The 14,709-nt window shown below is 39.6% G+C and overlaps 1 protein-coding gene across 1 annotated transcript in view; it reads left to right on the top strand.

Moving 5' to 3' along the window:
* Positions 1-13,553, top strand: part of LOC113444128 (cysteine-rich protein 1-like) — a 42,378-nt gene extending 28,825 nt beyond the window's left edge. The window contains exons 2-4 of the mRNA XM_026712696.2: positions 1,022-1,116; positions 9,574-9,628; positions 13,215-13,553. Coding sequence (XP_026568481.1) covers positions 1,022-1,116; positions 9,574-9,628; positions 13,215-13,294 — 230 coding nt within the window. The 3' untranslated portion in view covers positions 13,295-13,553. The remainder of the gene's footprint in view (positions 1-1,021; positions 1,117-9,573; positions 9,629-13,214) is intronic.
* Positions 13,554-14,709: the final 1,156 nt, after the last annotated feature.

The raw sequence follows: 14,709 nt of genomic DNA, 5'->3' as shown, positions 1-14,709 counted from the left end.
GCACAAAGCCAGCTGGGTAACCTTGAGCCAATCACACTCTCTCAGCCCTAGAAAAGAGGCAATGCCAAACCATTTCTGAAAAACCTTGCCAAGAAAACTGTAGTGACTTCTCCAGGCAATCTCCAAGAATCAGACACAATTAAATGGAAGGGGGGGCGGAAATGGACAACATAAATGAAATCCATTAAACAATTACGATTTTAACCCATCTAAAAGTTAAAGAAGAGAATGGTATCTTTATTTGTTATGAGCCAAATATGGGAATTATAAAAGAGAAACGGGTAGGGTTCAACAGGGGAAAATGCCAATTTCTTCTGTATTAAAAGATTTGTTGGAAGAAATGTCCATCTGGGTTCAGTTCCAAGTAGGGAGAAAGACACTGGAAACATGTTTAGAAATATGGTTTAATGGTGGACAGGACCACATGTTTGAGGTCCTGGGCAATTGAGCATATGGGGGGAGAGAGAGGGGGGGGGGCTTTGGGCTTTGAACTTGCTTCCTGTTCCTGTGAAAGAAATGTATTCTGATTGGTTGTCAGACTCCCATGGGGCCATGCAGGGGTAACTTTGTAGGTTGTCTTGAGTCCCAGCTTGGTTGAATCTTGCTGGGTGATGTAATCTTCCCAGGTGCCAAGTGGTGAGATGGGTTGAGGGCTAATCCTATTATGTCCTGACGCGAAGGTCTTTTATGTTGTAGATAAGTTGGTCCAGCCTTTTGTCTTGTAGATAGGATGGTCCAGTCTTTCTGGGGCTATTAACAAAGGTGGGGGCTGCTTTCCAAGAGCATGTATCTCCTTTTCTCATCCAAGGAGGAATAATATTCAGCCTTCTTAATATTTCCTAGAATATTTCATTCTTCTAGGAGAAGGGAGGTTGCTAACTTTCTACAGATTCTACTCCTTTTATTCTGAAATTCCAGCAAGACATTTTGCAGATCAAAGCTGAATTCCACATACCTTCTCCTATTAATGAGGGGCTTTGGAGCTTTGCAATTATTCATACCTTTCCCCTCTCTTTAACAGCTGAGCGGAGGCGTTCTCTCGGCAAGGACTACCATCCCCTCTGCCTGAAGTGCCACCACTGCAAACGGCAACTCACCCCTGGCCAGCATGCTGAGGTACAGAGCAAACCACTCCATCTGCCTCCTTCTGTAACTTGTGATACCCTGACAGCAATCTCTCCTGAGAGAGGGCTCCGTTTTCAAAGGCTTCCTGGAATTGGTTTGCCAGCAAAGATTGCTTTCATCTTTTGGCTTGGAGAGAGGGAAAGGGCAGGAAAAATAACTTAACTTAAATCCAGTAGAATGGAATGTGGGTGTGCAGTGGTGTGTGAGTGAATGTGTGTATGTGCGAGAGGAAGATATTGCAAGGGGAACCTTTGTGAATGTGTGTATGTGCGAGAGGAAGATATTGCAAGGGGAACCTTTGTTTGTTTATATCTCTACATAACAGTGATGGGATTCAAAACATTTTTACTACCGGTTCTGTGGACGTGGCTTGATGGGCATGACATGTCTTGGTGGGTGTGGCTTGGTGGGCACGGCAGGGGAAGGATATTATAAAATCCCCATTCCCACCCCACTCCAGGGGAAGGATACTGCAAAATCCCATTCCCTCCCCACCCCACTAACCTACTTTCCAGCTCCATTCTCCTGTGTAGGGCAACAAAAGAAGACCCAGCCAATCAGCTGGGACTCGGGAGGCAGAAAATAGATAGGGGCGGGGCTAGTCCGAGCTAGTATTTGCCACTTCTCTGAACTACTCAAAATTTCCACTACCAGTTCTCCAGAACTGGTCAGAATCTGCTGAACACCACCTCTGCTATATTCACTGCATCTACATGTACGTCAACCAGGGACTCAGTCAGTTTTGGCCAAGATGCCAGGTTTTCTGGAGAGCTTTTTCTTTCAATTGTTGTTTGCATATAAGAAAGTAAAAGCATGATTGGTGAGATCTAAACGTTGTTCCCCTTAAGTACCTCTAAGGCTGTGTGTTTCTTTTGTGTTTTTTTGGAAGACAACTAAATGTCTAGAGAACAATGGCAACTCCCCCATGTTTTGTCTGACTTATTCCTTCCCCCTCCCTGATTCATGTCATTCAGTTATGGTTCAGTGGGCAGGTAGACTGTAATGGAATGTGGATTGCACTTGATTACATGGAGAAAGAGACTAATTACAGTAAAGGCCTACCAAGTTTGACAGGAGAGGAAGGACTCGGAATAGCACCAGTTCTGCTCAATCTCTCTGCAATGATGAATAACGGAATGCCATAAAAACCAGGTAAAGATAGTCAAGTTAATAAACCCCACATGGCTAGGTGGACACAACCATGCAGTTCCTTGATAGTAATAGGCACATGGTTTGCCTTGTTCCTGTTGCTGTTTTTAACTTTGCCATCTGACCTACAATTCTGAGATTTTTCTAATGGTCTCTATCCAAGTACTAATGCTTACCTGCTTACCAGCACTGATGATGGTACTTAGTTTGGGCAATAAAATGTCTGCAAGGAAACAACTAAGCTCTGAGAGCACTAAGGACCCTTCAATCTTGCTTACCTTCCAAACCCAGACAGGGTCGGTCTTGTACATCACCTCACTGAAATATAACAACAACAACAACAACAACAACAACAACAACAACAATAAATGGAAAAGATGCATGGGCTAAATCCAGATAGCCAGGTATCTCCAAGCTGCCTCTAGCACTAAAACCTTAATGACTTCTTCTTAAAATCAGAGGTCTCCAAACTTGGCAACTTTAAGACTTCAACAAGTCTTAAAGTTGCCACGTTTGAGGACCCCTGTCTTAAATTATACTGTTGGGTTAAGACACGGTTATTAGAACTGACAGAAGTTAACGATAATATCATGTTGTTTTCAATGATGCTAAGTTGGAGCCAATGATGCAGAAGTTCCAACTTCTTCAGCAGCAATAGATTATGTCTTATTGGTTGGTCAAAAAAGAAGTCAGAGCCATGAAACAACATCATTCCATTTCAGGAAAGGGAACTGTGAAGGATTGACTCCTTCTGTTGAGTAACAGGAAAGGAGAATCTATTCCAACGTACTTCCTTTTTGGGTGAATTCAAAGCATCAAATTAAGCTTACTATCACTGTAAAGTGGTTTCCCTTAAGAATGTTTGATCCAGTTTGCAGCATTAAATCAAGTTTTCTGCCTGGGATGCATGAACAAATTCATAGAATACAAAATGGCCCTGACACAGCAAGGGGAGAAATAGTATCATTTCAGCCACATTTAAAATGCTTTGGGAAGAAAAGCAAAAATATGCGCACTGAGCACAAAGATGCAAGGCCCAATTCCTGAAATTTACTTTTTACAGCCTTCCCTTAAGTCTTTTTTCTTCATTGGCAAACTTCTAAATCCATGTTTCTCAAACTTGGTGACTTTAAGACAAGAGGACTTCAACTCCCAGAAGTCCTCAGCCAGTATGCTTTTGAAGTCCCCATGTCTTAAAGTTGCCAGATTTGAGAAACCCTGGTTTTAACTCTAATATTGGTATTATTCATGGAAACATAGCACATCTATTTGGAAGCCTGTAAATGCATAAAGGTGCACCTTTTGATCTCTTCCTTTATTTCCTTATTGTAGACTATTTAAGTCCATTGATATTGTTAGTTCAAGGATGGTAAACTGTGACTACCAATACAGGAGAATATTTGTAGTTCAGGGTTGAAATGTGGGGCTTGAAGCCAGGAGTGGGATTCAAATTTCTTAACAACTGTTTCTGTGGGCATGGTCTAATTTGTGAGTATGGCTTGGTGATCATGTGACTGGCTGGGCGTGGCTTGTACGTAAACATTGTAAATATATATGTAAAGATTGAATTTTTTATTTTAAAAAAGAGCAACTTTTACCCAAAATCAGGCAAAGCAGGCAAGCAGATTGAGTTGCTTGCAGAATCACAGATTCACTCAGAGATCTACCATTCTGCAATCTGCTGCCTGAGTCTGCACTGAAAAATAGAAGCTTCAATCCTAAGGAAGATTCAGCTATGCTCTCAGGCCACTTCTCCCTCCCCCAACCCCCTGAATACCACCCCTGACTGGGCCTCAGGGAAGCCTCCTGGGTGGGGTGGGGAGGGAGGGGAGGGGCCAGCCACTGGTGTGATTTGCGAGTTCTCTGAACTGTGCAGAATTGTAACAACCGGTTCTATAGAACTGGAAGAATCCCACCCCTGCTTGGAGCTCCCTGAACTTGGTTGTTTTCTTACCCAAACTAGGTAACAACATCAGTGCTAGTAGTGACTAAAATCCAAGCAATCCATAAATGTCCCCTAAGAGAATTTAGCTTATTTGGGGATGCTGATGCCCTTTTGCCATCTTGGTTGCTTCACCGCATACCCTGGACTTTTTGATTTGCTCATGAGAATGACTCCTTCAAAGTTTTAGTTTATATGGAGAGTATCTTTTCTACCTTTGATGGGGGTCCCCCTAATGCAAATATCAGTTTCAGAGGAGGGATTTTCACTAAAATTGCAGCCAGGGAGGAAAGGGTTAAATCAAAGGTCTTCAAACTTGGCAAGTTTAAGACTTGTGGACTTCAACTCCCAGAATTCCTGAGCTAACATGACTATAGAAGGAATTTTGGGAGTTGAAGTCCACAAGTCTTAAAGCTGTCAAGTTTGAAGACCCCTGAGTTAAATTCTCATGATATGAAGCTGGTAATTATGAATGGCCTTATTTTAGCAGGGCATGTTAAATATACAGAAGTTAACAGTGAAGACAGAGTTAAAATACCCAAGCAAGTTTTCAGAAATTGGCTGCAGAAATTCTCTGGAGAGAAGAGACAGTGCTTGTCATCAGAGTTAGTAATGGCGGAGGGAGAACGATGCACTGAGCTGGTCTAATATAACTTCCTAGGTTCATCTGGAATAACATAGATATGATCAAATTACAAAGCACAAGCATTGCTCAGAAGGACCTGAAGTCAAAAAGATCTCTTCAGAAAGGAAACTGTTTATGAAGGTTGATTAACGGCCTTCCCTCTTATTGTTCTATCCAAGCCTTCTTCAACCTATCCTTCCCTAGATGCTTAGGTTGCTACTTGAAGAATCCATAGCTGCCTACCTGACGCAGGTTCAGAATGGGACAATTCACCATGGTCAACTTGCCTTGGCAAACTCACCATTGCCAATTTGCCATAGCAATTCACCATGGCCAGCTCGCCACAGCCAACTTGACACAGGCCAATTCACCATGGGAAAACTTGGCACAGGGCAATTCAACAAATTTAATCATTTAAAATTAATTAAAAATTATTTTAATTTTTTGTTATTCACATTTCATTTTGCCCCTCCTTTTTCATCCTTTCTTTGATGATTCTATTTCACCATTTCTTCAATATTATGTAACTTTTGTCTTTTGGTAAGTTGGCCGTAGCGAATTGGCTACAGTGAGTTGGCTGTGGTGAGTTGTTCTAGACCCAGCTGGTTTGTATAGAGCTACTCTTCAATTTACATCCACAGTTGAGCCCAACATTTTCATTGCTAAGCAAGGTAGTTGTTAAGTGAGTTTTTCCCCATTTTATGACCTTTCTTGACACAGTTCTTAAGTGAATCATTACAGACTTAAACATCAGTTTCTACACACATGGGAAGCTGGAGCATGAACATTATTCTTTTAAGATTGGCACCTGTGACTCTGGCCAGATAGTTAAGCTCAATGCCATCTATTCCTCCCCGCCTCCCCTCCGCCCAAAACCAAATCAATAGACCAAACAGATGATGAATAATTTTTATTAGTTATTGTCAGTTTCGTTTTTATGGTGGGATTTGTATATAAGGTTTTATAGATGAAATATGGCTACTTTTAAGTACCGTGTTTCTCATATAATAAGGCCGGGTCTTTTTTTTTTTATTTTATTTTTTTGAGCCCTGAAAAAATGGCTAGGTCGTCTTTTTGGGGGTGACTTAATTTCTCCCCCCCTTGCATCTTTGGGTGGGCGGGCGGCGACAGCTTGGATGTTGACCTCGGCATTGGTGGGGCACTTCGTATCGGGGTCAATGCAGGCAACACCATATCCGGGTGTGCAACAAAAGTAATTCCTAACGGCAAGCCCCCCACACCATTCCCCCCCATTTCACATGGGGGCTTAATTTCATTTCATGCCTATAAAACATGCTGGGACTTCTTATTGGGAGAGGCCATATTGTTGGAGAAACAGGGTAGCATCTCTTAACAACTTTCCAGTACTATAATGTCTCATTAATGTGTGTGTGTGTGTGTGTGTGTGTGTGTGTGTGTGTGATTGTATATATAGACCCTTATAAACCCCCTGGTTTATTTTCTTTGTGTGGATTAGGAAATACAACCCTGAGCAGAGCACACATTTTTTGAACTGCTTGTGCTGGACCCAGACTGTTTATCAATTACACATTAATGTCAATGATGATTTGAGCACTGAAGAGTAAGTCATGAAGTTTCATGTCCAAAAACATGACTTCTCAATGATGCAACCTGGAAATTGTTGCAAAACACGATTGCTCTATAGATCAACTCTCAATCTGTGTCCGTTCATCAGCCCTAGAAACCAAGGGGACTTCCATTTTGACTCCCGCAATTGCTCCGAAGCAGCTTAAACATGATCCACTTGTATTCTTTTTTGTTGATTCAAAAGCATGAGCAATGAGAGAAGATCACCACCTGGTCTCGGTTGCTGCATAATTTAAAGCAAGAAAAATCTCTTTGTCCCCATGCTACACAAAGGCAGGAGGAGTGGGAGAGAATGAAGAAAAAAAAAAGCAAAGCAATCTGGCACTTTGGAAAGGAGGTCCATCAGGGAAGAGAAAATGGAAACTGGCATTTCATCCCTGTTTGCTTTGCCAAGGCTTCTGAGACTCGGAAGACACTGAGGAGAAGAAGTATTTTCCCTTCTTACAAGATCCTTTAAGGCTCCAAAACTCAGGAATCAGGAGGAGGGAATGCAAATGTGCTTCTTCAGGAGGCAACTAGACTTCTTGTTTTTTCTTTGAAGACGTTTCGCTTCTCATCCAAGAAGCTTCTTCAGCTCTGACTGGATGGTGTGGAATGGAAGGATTATATTCTTTGCAGACAGCAGGTCATTTGCATTCTTTTTAGAGTCATTGAGACCACTTGGAGGTTTATCTGTGTCCTCATGGTCACCTGTGTAGTGCAAATGGGTGTGAAGCCTTCTTGGCTGCAGGGTGTTTTCTGTCCTGTGTCCTGTTGAAGACAGGCGTAGGCTGTTGTGGATGAGTCTGTGTTGTCTGCATCTCACATTAGATTTGCACTACTCAGGTGACCCTGAGGATAGATAGACCTACAGGTGGCCTCAATGACTGTCTGTAAATGATGGTAAGACTTTAACTCAAGATTCAGTCTTAGTTAGCATTTTATAAATTAAGCCAGGGGTGGGATTCTACAGGTTCGCACCTATTCACTAGAACCGGTTGTTAACATTCTAAACAGTTTGAAGAGCTGGTTGTTAGAAGAAATTACTGGCCTAATCCTGTAAGGAAGGCAGGAAGGAAACATTCTGGTGTCGCTTACAGAAACTGCCTCTCCGTTAACCCTTATTACATTTTTGGCAGGACTAGACTTCCTGTTTCTGGAACATCTCTGTAGTTTTTTTTTCTACTTTGCTGGTACTTTGCTTGTGTGGAATGACTATTCAAAGTTACAATGGCACTGAAAAAAGTGACTTATGACCATTTTTCACACTTACGACTGTTGCAGCATCCCCACAGTCATGAGAGGCCAGGCGAGGGGATGTGTGCCTCTATGTGAGTGATGTTGAGTTGACCACACCCAGCCAGTCACATGAGCACTAAGCCATGCCCACCAACTAAGCCACGCTTACAGAACTGGTTGTTAAAAAATTTGAATCCCACCCCTGAATTAAGCACTACATTCTACCAGCACCAACAGAATTTCTCTGGGCAAAACATACCCCGGTGCTAATGGTAGCTCCACTGCATTTCAGCCTTGAAGAATAGGCTATCTATCCTGAATGGGGGAAAGGGCAGGACTGAACTGGCAATGACTTTAACATTGTGCTGAGCTCAGAGTAAACCCTCCCAATAAAGAGAAAATAAGATACAAAACTAAAGTACAACTCCAGTCTCTCAGTCATAACTGTTTGAACTCTCCACATGGAATTCCTTACTAAGTTTTCAGCTTTTATCCTGTTTCCCCATGTAACAACAGCCATGTGTTTTACTCTGCATGATTACACCCACATCTTTGCCAGAATTTAAATCTCCTTAACAAGAACATTTGGGGGAGGCATAATGGCAGATCTCCTCTATCCCCCAAAAGGGACATTGCAGGAATTTGAGAAAATGTTAATAATAAGAAATGAGGGTGTCTTGTTAATTTATTGACTGGATTCCCCCCCCCAAAATACCCAAATATGTTGGACTGGCACATATGTTTAATTTCCCATTAGCACCTGATTTAAAGAAAATAGACTTCAAAAAGAAAATAAAACCTGGGTGGACTTCAAAGTGTCTGGAGAAGGAGGGTTCGGTTTAAACTATCAAGCATCTTTTGGCAGGTATATGAGTAATTCAGAGGAAAAAAGTTCAAGTAGGGTCTGCTAGAAAAATGTGCATTTTAATGTACACAGGACTCTTTTTTTGCAGACTTTTTTTTTGTTTAAAAAGAGAAACCTTCCTACTGCTGTAGATAAAATGAAAAGGTGGAACAGCGAGAAACTGACTTGACAAATGTATCCATCCTACTCAGATTGAGCAGATGGATAGCAAGTGTGTGCATGGATAATACTAGGATCAATCTTTCTTGCCAGAACTCCATCAGAAGCATCTCTTACATCACAGACATGTTTGTTCCAGATTCAGACTGATTCATATTCTCTTTTTGTCTTCGAGTGGTAATTTTGCTTTTAGCCCAGTGGCACGCGATATAAATTCCAATGATCTGAAATACTTATGATCAGAATCCTATTGTCTATCCTCAGATATTATGCACTATCAGCATGCGGTACAATGGCCTCCATGGGATTTAACGGTCCATGAATATCTTTAGTAAATATGCAACAATGGATCTTGTAAGAGGTGCGATGGTTCAGTGGCTTAATGACGTTGGAGATTATTTATGCTCCAGCGATTCGAGTCTTAGCATTGCGGGGCGGGGTGAGCTCCCATCACTCGCTTCAGCTTCTGCCCACCTAAGCATATTCTATGCAAGTAGATAAACAGGTACCATTTCAGAGGAGTGGAAACCAGCTAGTGCTCTGTGCAGGCAGGCAGTTTTCTGCCCTCTGAACCTTCCTGGCTGTATGTAATGTATGGAATTATCAGACATGGATCAGCTTGGATTTGAAATGATCCAAGTCTAAAATGGCTCATGGGGGGGGCTTGGATGATGTTGTAAGAAGAACCACTTGTCTTTCTTTCTGGTACAAAGCCAGCTGATCCTCTTGTGGCACACACCATGGGAAGCACATGAGCGTTTCCTTCAACAGAGCTGGTACCTTGGCAGCCAAACTACTACTCTGCAATTGCTAATGTAACAATGACATACGATAATAATAATAATAATAATTACTGATCTTGTTTCTCATCTCCTTTAACAGCATGATGACAAGCCTTATTGCACCCATTGCTATCTTCAGCGTTTTGGACCAAGAGGTAAATTTAAGTCCCGGAAACCAGTTGCCTGTAATAGAAGAGGAACACTGGAAAACAGGGGAACAGAAGCAGAATACAAACAAGTAGTAGGGAGTAAATAGAGATTTCAGGATTTCTTCTGTGTTCCCTCTTTATTATTTTTCTTCCTCTTTGACTAAAAGATTGCTAATCTTGGGTTATTTCCTTTCCTGTCATATGTAGACTCTTTTCTTTGCAAGATGTAGGTAGCTAGATGCTGGGCTTTAGAACGTATTTCCAATAAATAAATCACTTTCTGTTATAGTTATAAAACCTCCTTTAGATATCATTGCTCAGGTCAAATTCACATGCTTGCACACCATGTTTCAACCTCCAGCAAGAAGGAGAGAAAAAAAGATTGTTGATCAACGTTAAAGTTATACAAACATACACACGTAAGACCATTTTTCACTGGTCTGAAATGGACAAGTGTGGGAGGCATGGAGGCAGCTGTGAGGGTGCTCCTGCTCTCAAGTAATCACTTACAGTATATCCATGCCCATGTTCTTCATGTCCGTGTTCCATTCAATTGTGATGCAACTTGTGGGTCTTCTAAGCCAGGTGGCCAGTCCTTAAGCCTGATAAGATGCATGCAAATGAAAATTGAATCAGGAGAAATATGAGGACTCTATGAAGGAACTCAGTGTCAAGTGAGGCATCATATTAGTAGCTGCAAAGAAAGCTTATTTGAAACAGTGACAGATCCTTTTCAGAGTGTATTCTTAGCTTCTTTCCAGAGTGGTGAATTTGGCATTTGATCAATCAAGTCAATTTCATTTTACTGTGCTGAAGTAAACAGAATTGAATTTTAGAAACCTTGTCCTAGTTTACAAGAATAAGAAGAAAGTTGAATATTCAACTTTCCTAAATTCATAATAATCATTCCAGTTTATGCCCTTAAGTTTAAGATCAAATTTTGAGTATAATACTTTTTCCAAATTGGTTATATCATGGAATGGAAGGGAAGGGAAAGGAAGGGAAGGGAATGCGGAGTGAAGTGGAATAATAGAATTAGAAGAATAGAAAATAGGATAGGATAGGATAGGATAGGAGAATAGAATAGAGTAGAGTAGAGTAGAGTAGAGTAGACTGGAATATAATAGAATAGAATAGAATAGAATAGAATAGAATAGAATAGAATAGAATAGAATAGAATAGAATAGAATAGAATAGAACAGAATAAAATAGAATAGAATAGCTTTATTTGACCAAGTGTGATTAGATAGTTTTAGATTGTTTAGATTGGACTGTTTTAGATTGTAAATCCATTAAAGAAGCAATCTCTCAACTTGTTCTTTATAAAACAGAGCTAAAAGATGTTTTTATATAAATTTATCAGTAATACCCACGATTCGTTATTATGCTAGTGAATGGCCTCTCCAGAAATGTTGATGTTTGCCTACAAATTATATTTATCTGGTTTCTTTCTTCCTTTGCTCCCCCCTCCCCGATTGTTATTTAACAATTCTTAATTATTTAAGGAAAGTGTGACTATCTTTGCTTTCTCGTTTTTTTCCCCTCCCATTTTGCCTTTTCTTGTCATACTGGCTTCTAAAGACCAGTCTTGTTTCTCTGAACATTATTTTTGTATAGCACTTATCAACTACAATACATTTAAAATTAGCACTAGGAGCATGCTAACCATGCTATCTTTGAGATACAGTCAGTGAACCGAAACAATTTGGTTATTGGGCCAAAGGTTTCTGACTCTTCTCCCTGTCACCACTCAGGATCAATTCAGAGTTCTATGGATGTTTTCTTACAATGGCAATTTAAGCAGTCCATACATAAAGGGGTGGGAGATCTCATAGGTTTGGTGGTGAATGTAGTTTACCTGTGTAGAGGGGGTGGGGGTACCTTTTATCACCACAAAGGGTTGGCCAGATTCTAAGTTGCAAAAATCCATCTTGAGGTCAAGAACATGCAATTTTTTCAAGGTCTCCAAATGTCTTCATTCAACTAATTGTTGGAAAAACAGTTGGCTAGAGAGAAAACCAACCTTAAGAAAATGTCCAGTAAAATGCAAACATTCCAATAATCCAGTGAATTCTATCCTGACATCTTTTCAGAACTTCAAGAAATGTTTAGTGTTATTTTCCCCCCGAATTCAGCTTAAATATTTGTAGTCTCCTCTTCTCCCTCCCCAACCCACCCCAGCAATATATCTTGGGATTCAAACAGTGGGAATCATAAGTTCTGTTTCCATATAAGTTTTCAGTCTTTGGTTTCCTAGAACGGTTTCTATTAATGTCTTATCAGATGAGATTAAAAAAAAATCAAACGTTTGCATATTTTTCATTGGACTTAAATTGAGAAAATATCCTCATGCACATTTTAAATCTTACAGTAGTGTGCGATGTTTCCCACTCAGATGATATGAATAATAGTGGATTGCCAAGTTTATTTAATCTTGATTTGTTTAATCGGACACAATGGCTTGGTCCACTCACTGTACTAATCCCAAACAACCTTCCTACATTTTGATTTAGTATCAATTGATAAGCATTCCTTGCAGTAACTATTGAGAATAGGGTTACCATATCTGGGCTGCAAAAATGCAGGAAACAACACATGACAATAAAGTTTCCCGTATCTCTCTTCCATGTAGTGGTCATTTGGCTTTTTGGAACCCAGATCTAGAAGTTTCAGCCAAGAACTGCAGTTTGTCTCTTATCTCTCTTCTCTGTGCAAATGTAGCAAATGAAAGCTTGCAAGAAAAATAAATATGCATTAGGATATCTTTTTCTTCTTGAGATCATAATATTTCCTTGGAAAAGTCTTTGTGCTATGTAAAAACGAGGTGTAGATGATTTGGAACAGGTCGGTTACGACTTGTAATCTGGGGAAAAACTTATATTTTCTGTGTTTAATTCAATTAATTTCAGTTATTGGATGCTTCAAGAATTATAAATTGCATTTTATTCACTCACACACACACACACACATACACACACAGAGAGAGAGACCACATATTCCAGTAAAGTTTAATTTTATGAATCCCTTGTGAGATTAAACTAGCTTTGAAAAGTGGGAGTAAAAGAGAACGAATAGCTTTAATCATATGCTTCTACACTATAGGACCAAAAGCTTGTCATTATTTTTTTTCACTTTTCCCTGTTAATTGCCAATATTAGATTTTGCAAACTTTCTGCAAAACTGAGCCAGTTTAATTTCCTAGAAAGGATAAATTTTGATAAAAAAAATTAAAGAAAGTGATACAGATTAGCTTTCTGGTGCAGCAACTTTCCTGGTATGTGTGCATATTTTAATTGTCTAACTTCTTTATTTATTTGTTTGTTTGTTTGTTTGTTTGTTACATTTTGGAACCTATCCATCTCTCTCACAGAGGAATTCTGGGCTATGTATAATAACCTATTGAACCATAAAAACATCATCTAAAAGTTACAAATTTAAAAAAGGAGCAAGAATGATTAAAATACTGTTAACAAATAGTTAAAAGGCAGAGGGGAGGACTTTCAGCACTAACCTATGAAGGTTAAATGCATTTTTTTCTTTATCGATCCATCCATCCATCTATCCCTAACATTAATACTTTTTTTTTTTTAAGGAGCAAGACCTTCAAGATTGCGTTCGTCCTTTGGTGCTTCTTCTTCTTCTTCATCTTCCCGAGTTCCAGCACAAATCTGAAAATCCAGCTCTTTGCCTGGCTTTTGTTATGCTGCAGAAGTAGCGTTTTATAAAACAATACACCAAGTTCACATTTAAAGGACTTTATCGCTTGGTTATAAATATGAGTCCAAATAAGTTAAGACAGTTCCTCAAAGAGTGTTAATGCTACAGCTGCTTCAGATAGCAGCTGTGATAAATACATTTTCAATAGGTTGCAGTTAATATCTGCAAAAAATGGACTACCTTTTAGTGTTTCAATGAACAATTTTGTTCTGCACCTTTTAGTCGGTGTTACATCTTTTTTCCTTTTCATTCAGAAATGAAGCAAAAAAAAACAAAACTTGAATGCACATCTCTAATGTAGACAAGAGAGCAGGTTTGGCCCAATTTCACAATCAATCCAGATAGTCATGGGCCTATTCATGTATGTGGTGGCTATGGGAAATATGTTTTCATGTTTGATATGTGGAAAGGGAGTTTCACGAAGGCAGTAGTGTCACAAAAAACAGGAAAAGCCCAAGGGGAACATCAGGTCAGCCAGAAAACAAACTTACATAGGAAAAGGAATCAAATAAAAAGTATTAAAGAATCCCTATAGACAAAAGCCTAAGTAATTAAGAAAACTAGACAAAAAGGAAAAGGAAACAAAAGATAATTTAGAAAACCCTTACAAACACAAGGCATACCAAATAAAAAAAACAAACAGACAAAAGACACAAAATATAAATTACAAAAGGGACAGACAGGAGATTGCCACAAGAACAAATATGAAAAACTATCTTAAAGCTAAAAGAGATTACAGAAAAACAATACTACAATCTGGCCACCCCGCGGAGTTTGCCCTCCGGCGGAAATAAAGACAAACTCAAACAGGATTTGAAATATTAGGCACAAATACAAACACTCACACAAAATCAACTTACAAAGGGAGAAAAGGGTATAAAAAAACCAGGGACTTACCATAAAAAGCTAGCTAGCCCAGGAACGCAGACTTCTCGCTGTTCTCCGCCTTCCTGAAAAATAAAAATATCCAGCTTTCAAGCAGTTGTCCGTATCCTTGCACCGGAGCTCTCCCAGCGGGAAAATCGAATCCTCGAAAGAAAGGCATTTTGACACCTTTCAACAGATATATGTTTTATGTTTCATGCAATATTTTCCTAGACCTCTGAGGTAAAAACAAGCAATAAGAACATACTGAAACAAGTTCTCAGTTGTCCCTAATTCACATAATTGGCATTCTGTCATTAGCAACCATTTATGGGAACCATAGGTTTAATCCATGCAATCCTACAGTGTATGCACTAAGCCCAGCATGATTTACTTTTGAGAAAATGTACTGCATTATGCTGTAAGATAATCCTTGGATTTATATATAATAAATCTACACCTCATTATAAAGAACTAAGGGCAATCAAGCCACATTTCCAACACAA

The sequence above is a fragment of the Pseudonaja textilis genome, chromosome 2, assembly GCF_049901715.1.
Source record: "Pseudonaja textilis isolate UNSWEBS1 chromosome 2, rPseTex1.2, whole genome shotgun sequence".
NCBI lineage: Eukaryota > Metazoa > Chordata > Lepidosauria > Squamata > Elapidae > Pseudonaja > Pseudonaja textilis.
This window is presented reverse-complemented; position numbering and strand designations above follow the sequence as displayed.